Source organism: Branchiostoma floridae, chromosome 12, assembly GCF_000003815.2.
Source record: "Branchiostoma floridae strain S238N-H82 chromosome 12, Bfl_VNyyK, whole genome shotgun sequence".
Classification (NCBI taxonomy): domain Eukaryota; kingdom Metazoa; phylum Chordata; class Leptocardii; order Amphioxiformes; family Branchiostomatidae; genus Branchiostoma; species Branchiostoma floridae.
The window spans coordinates 440,386-446,198 of record NC_049990.1 but is presented as its reverse complement, the minus strand read 5'-3'; the positions used below and the strand labels follow the sequence as shown (position 1 = coordinate 446,198).

Here is a 5,813-nt window from a genome sequence, read left to right as displayed (position 1 = left end):
TTGGCATCGTCATTCCTCAATATCTAACATGTGAATTTTTGTAGGCAGAGGATGGAATGGGCAAAATTTTTGTTCGTCCCCAGCAGTAAAATTCTGTCCTCTGGCCTCAGAGAGTAGAGAAAGACAGGTTCATGAACTCTGACCTCTTCTCTCTCCCAGATACTACACCGCAGTCCTGCCCAAAGGGAACGACTTCTGGGAGTTCTGGTTGAAGACGAGCCGCCCGGTCGTGTGGCGAATGTTACCGGCCCTGCTGCTGCAGGCGGCCTGGGGGGCCATGCTCGCCTCCAAGGAGTTCGACTTGTACTTACAGATCAGCAAACACGGATTCATCGTCTTGGAGGACGGACAGACTTTGTCGAAGGATTCTTAGCGGATATTTGAGAGATGTCACGTCCAGTTAGACACATCACAAGCAGTTTTTTCATGTTAAACCTAATTATTGTGGGTATGATTAAAAATTAGAAATAGTCAGAGTTGTGCTAGAACAAGTTTGTAATTCAATAGCACTGTTAGAATATATACAGAGAAGGCCTTTAAGTCTGAGGTAGTAACATTATACTACAAGAAAGCCAATAGAACAAGAGCTATTCTTCCACTGGCCGTGACAGAGACAACTATTTACAGTACATGTATTTACAGGTTCATTGTGCCTGGAAAAATTCCCCTAGCTCTTTTGGACAGGTACAAGGAACAGTGGACAATGGCTTAATGTCCAGTCCTATGGGCTGTAATTAACCCTTTTTGGTAGCGTGCTTGTCGGGTGAGCAACACAGCCAGGAATCAAACTCAAGGCTTCTGGTTCCAAAGGCAGGGCCGCTAACCACAGGACTATGCATGCAACTGTCAACAAAGTGGAAATGAATAAAGGTAGAGGTGTGTATAATGTTGTTCGATGTTGAGTTCAGTAATAGAATTGTTATTGTTATATGAGAAGAAAATCTTAATATCTCAACTCTTGTCAGATGAAGGCAGCAAGAATTATGGAACCCAGAGGTTTGTGAGATAGATACTTTATTAGCAAAAAATTTTGGATATTTAGTAAAGGTACAAATGTTGCACCATTTCTTTATTTTTAAATAGTCTACCTAGTTTAAAACATGTCTAGTCGCTAAAGTTGTCTTTCTTTTAGATGTAAACATCTCTTAAAATTCCAGCAACTTATTTTACCAAATTCTATTAATCTGTAGAACTTTTAAAGAAATCGTTACATATTGCATGGTAAAAAATATTGCCAATTGTGGACAAAACAAACTGGCCGCTTCTTACAAAACTTTACAAAAGCCAGTTTGTGTATTTTGAGTACAGTTCTTCTGTTAACAACACAGTTCGTATTTCAAACTACAGGAGCTAATTAACACATTTGCATCAATATCGCCTTACCCTTGTATTCTTTGGACTACAAAAATTTGTCTTCTTCCCCTTTTTGTACATTAATTCATAGAAAAAACCTGTTCTCCAACTAGATTTCTTTTGCATATCAATTCACAGCTAGGGTAGAAAAATTCTCCCCAACAAATCTCTCCAGTGTCACTGACAAGGGACACCGAATGGTTGTTTGAAACACCTGACTGTTTCCAAAATCACATCCAGTTGCTTGTGTAACTGCTTTTTGGCATAACACAGTACTTAATCTTCTACTTAACAGCCAACAGGTTAAAGTGAAAAAATATGAACATAACACTTTTTTTATAAACATAGTATTTACAGCAACAATTCCACTATATATTTCATACCACAGTAGAAGCCGTTTAATTGCACACCCCATTTACCAGTATATTTAGTGCAATTAAACAGCTGGACTGCAGCAGTTGGGGATTTGGGGATTCCGTACAATAGTTACTAACAGAACTAACAGAAGTGTGCGGTAATCCGTCATTCAATTAACTGGCTTCTACTGTTAGCAGTAATCTTTTTCTTGAAAATCTAAAACAATGGAAAACTTATTATATCTTTTCTTTGGACAACCTATTTACAATAATATTTTCAACTCGTATTTCCTAAACTTATCCCTCAAGTTTTCCTTTTCTTGGAGGGATTTTTGTCGTCTCTTTCCTCTTCTTTCGCTCCTCTCTTCAGCCAGGATGACATGAGCCCAGCACTGGGGGAGAGGTGTAGCCCCGGTTTGGGGGTGGGGGGCCCCGGTTTGGGGTTGGGGGGCGGTGTCTTCTCTGCTTTGTCCTGTTTAGCTGGTTTTCCCTTCTGTAGCCATGCTGACATCATCTTACTGCTGGCTGTCGGTTTCCTGAAACAGAAAATCTTTGTTGGATTACCTGACGACTGAAGTTTTAAAGTTCGACATTCGTCTTTATTTCATGTTGTGCATCCATAATAGTTTCTGTGCATCACATTTTTTTGGGGTAAGGTCACCTGCCTACACGCATGATCACTTCAAAGCGGTTCTAGCTAGCCTGATTAAATCTTGCTTATAGCAGCCTACCCAACATCGATTGGCCTCCTAGAGGGTCCAGTTACAGCCCGGACAGCAGAGTTTGTGTTACACAGACTAGTTTCTAGCCATAAACACACTTAAGGCAAAGAACTCACTCCTGTCCAATCACAACACACTTAACACAAAGAACTCACTCCTGTCCAATCACAACACACTTAACACAAAGAACTCACTCCTGTCCAATCACAACACACTTAACACAAAGAACTCACTCCTGTCCAATCACAACACACTTAACACAAAGAACTCACTCCTGTCCAATCACAACGGGCACCACACACTCCGCAGACTTGTTTCGCGAGTTGTTCACTACCGTGGAGACGGGGTGAAAGGTCAGGCACTCCTGGGGCCGGATCAGCTCCACGGCCTGAAGAACAGTAAATAACAACAGTAAACAACAACAGAAAATAATAGTAACAATAGTAAATAACAGTAGGCAACAAACACAACTTTTACAGTAGTCTATCTACAATATAAAGACACCACACACTCTGAAACATACATATTCTGTCACAGACACACATACACATACAGAACAGTTACAGACATACACATATTCACAAAGACACACAGACACGTACACAAAGACGTACACAAACACATCTACTCACACACTCACACACACACACACACAGTGACACACAAACACACACATACACACATACACACACACACACATTCCTACACAGACACACACACACACACACCCTCAGTCCCACCTTGTTGAGCGGAACCCTGCCGTGCTCCAGCCAGTCCCGTACCGCCGCCTCCCCGTCCAGCACGGCAGGCATCCTGTGGTGTATCCAGGCCGTGGCGGGCGCTGCGTCCACGGTGATGACCGTGTAGGTGTACAGCGGCTCCCCTCCCTCGGGCGGGGTCCACCTGTCGAAGATCCCTGCCATGGTGAGCAGCCGACGCCCACGCCACGCCCCAGGGTCCTCTTCAAGGTCGCCCCCCTCCCCAATCTCATGCTTGACCTCAAGGTCGCTCGCCTTCTCACACTCAGGCTTGTCTTCAAGGTTGCCCCCCTCCCCCTTCTCAGGCTTGTCCTCAAGGTCGCCCCCCTCCCCCTTGTTCTGTGGGAAGTAGATGAAGTAAGGCTGCTTCTTGCCGTCCTTCCCAGTCTGCCACTCAAAGTACCTGTAAAAGAGACATCAGGATTGATACTTTGGTCCTTCTGTTCCTGCAAAAAGGTAGTGGAACACAGCAATACAACCACATGCAGAATTTGACTGGGGCCATACATGTACCAGGGGGTAAGTAGTTCGAATATGCCTTACATTTTGAAGGCCAGGTTCAAATCCTGTCTTGCTCTACCCTGGGAAAACGCAGACTCCTACGAGGCACGCAAAGTTTACCGATCCCTACAACACGCACGCACGGGACACCCGCCGCCTAACACCCGCCGGCCCTCGTACCAGCTGGCCCCTACTAACACGAGAAGCGAGCGATGTTGGGGACCGTAGCGTAAGTAGGGCCAGCTGGTAGTGGGGCGGGTGCATAGAGGCGGGAGGGCGCGCGTTAGGCAGGGGATCGGTAACTCTTATTTGCGACTCTTATTTGCGACTCTTATTTGCGAAGCTTCTCGAGCAGGTTTCCAGGGTAGTCTTGCTCATACCAAAAACTTGAAAAAATGGCACACTGACTGCTTAGCAACTATTGTGAGAAAGAGCAATGCAACACTCCTTACTGCCAGTGGACTAGCCCCATGCTAAAGTGTGCTGTGTGGCCCAAGGGCTATAGAAACGGAGATGGCCACTGCCCTATACACCACGTACGATAAGGATTCACAGTTTCAATGTAGATTGTCACACTTACCCATCAGCCAACACCACACATCTCTGTCCCTTCTGCAGCGGCCCCTTGAAGAAGCCCTTGGTCATCATCCCCTCGCTGCGAGCGTTGTTCGTCTTGTACCCGAACCCTTTTGGGTCGCCCTGGGAGACGCAGAACAACAGCGGCCAATCAGATTCCATGCTGAACAATCCGCCGTGCCTGCCTTTCCTACCCAGCATTCTGTGCCAGTTGTACAGCATTTAGGTTTGCCATGAAGGGCATGTTTTCGAGGCTGTGTGTTTTTTGGTCTGTGTGTGTTTCTGAACAAGATAACTCGATAAGCTGTGGCCGGATCTACATGAATGCTTTTAAGGTGGTAGAACTTAACAACTTGAAGAAATGATTAGATTTTAGGCTTTCTAAGGTGCTTTTAAGGTCCTGGACATGTTATGGTTGTTATATCTGTACAACCGTAAAGCGCTTTAATACCAACAAGCTTTTATTCATTCTTCTAATCCTTATCCAGTTAAATTGACCCAAAGCCTATGTCACACATCCAGACCGGAAGTGTGACATCAGCAAAGGGTCAAAGGTGCTTGGAAGTTGGTATCGGCCCCCGTCTCTGTCGTGATTTTTAAAACTTGGTTGTTTCGACAGTAGCAGGAGGGAGGAAACGAGGTAGGCCAAGGAAGACGTGGCTGGACAACATTAAGACATGGACTGGCCTAAGCACTGAACAACTCATCAGAGGGGCAGAGGACAGAGCAAGATGGGCAAAGATCACTGCTACTGGATGTCGAGGAGCCCCTACGACAACTGAGGTTACAGGCCGTGAGTGAGTGAGTGAGTGAGTGTTTTGACTGAGCAGACACGCACCTTGAACCAGGACGGCACCAGCCCCCACTGCATGGCCGCCAGCGTCCGGTCCTCCGTCTGCACCTCCCCGCCAAAATGGCTGCTGCACACCAGGACTGGCCTGGGGGGCACAGGTCAAGGTCAGACAGGGCTGTCAAGGTCATCGGGCTGGATTATATTACATAGAGAAGCCACATGTTCCTATTGATATCTTAATCTAAATGCTCTTTAACATATCTTATACTACCATCATCTGCAAAGATGGAAGGATGCCTACAGCATGCATGTAACTGACACTGAACTTGGCTTACGTGCGGGACTGTGGACTGACGTTGTGAGAGGGGAAGTACTTGTTTCCGTCCCCATCCTTCCATCGGGGCTGGCGCCGTTTCCCGCCACGATCACGGAAGCCGCAGGCACGCGGAACATCGTCTGGAGCGAGAGTGCTACAACAAGGCAGAATAGAAGACCTCATATCTCTGTGAAATATTTGGAGTTTTCTTTTTTTAATTTCTTAATGCTTTACCCCTATCCATCACAGATGTTAGTGATCCTCCCCTTCCCTTCTTGCTTCCTCCATCACAGATGGTTAGTTATCCTCCCCTTCCCTTAATTTCCCTCCCACTTTTAATATCCAAGGTTTCCAGTTGGACAGTGTTTAGCCCTTTGCTTGGACCGGTTGAATCTTTTTTGGGGGACGGATAATAATTCCATGGATATACAACACTAC

General features: G+C 45.8%; 2 protein-coding genes across 2 annotated transcripts in view; one reads left to right on the top strand and one right to left on the bottom strand.

Moving 5' to 3' along the window:
* The window catches only part of LOC118427885 (transmembrane protein 126A-like), a 9,025-nt gene extending 7,857 nt beyond the window's left edge, over nt 1–1,168 (top strand). Inside the window, exon 4 of the mRNA XM_035837848.1 lies at nt 150–1,168. Coding sequence (XP_035693741.1) covers nt 150–373 — 224 coding nt within the window. The 3' untranslated portion in view covers nt 374–1,168. The remainder of the gene's footprint in view (nt 1–149) is intronic.
* Nucleotides 1,169–1,998: 830 nt separating this feature from the next.
* The window catches only part of LOC118427816 (abasic site processing protein HMCES-like), a 4,320-nt gene continuing 505 nt past the window's right edge, over nt 1,999–5,813 (bottom strand). The window contains exons 2-7 of the mRNA XM_035837780.1: nt 5,395–5,529; nt 5,105–5,204; nt 4,271–4,389; nt 3,172–3,592; nt 2,704–2,819; nt 1,999–2,245 (exon numbers count right to left, since the gene is read on the bottom strand). Coding sequence (XP_035693673.1) covers nt 2,014–2,245; nt 2,704–2,819; nt 3,172–3,592; nt 4,271–4,389; nt 5,105–5,204; nt 5,395–5,529 — 1,123 coding nt within the window. The 3' untranslated portion in view covers nt 1,999–2,013. The remainder of the gene's footprint in view (nt 2,246–2,703; nt 2,820–3,171; nt 3,593–4,270; nt 4,390–5,104; nt 5,205–5,394; nt 5,530–5,813) is intronic.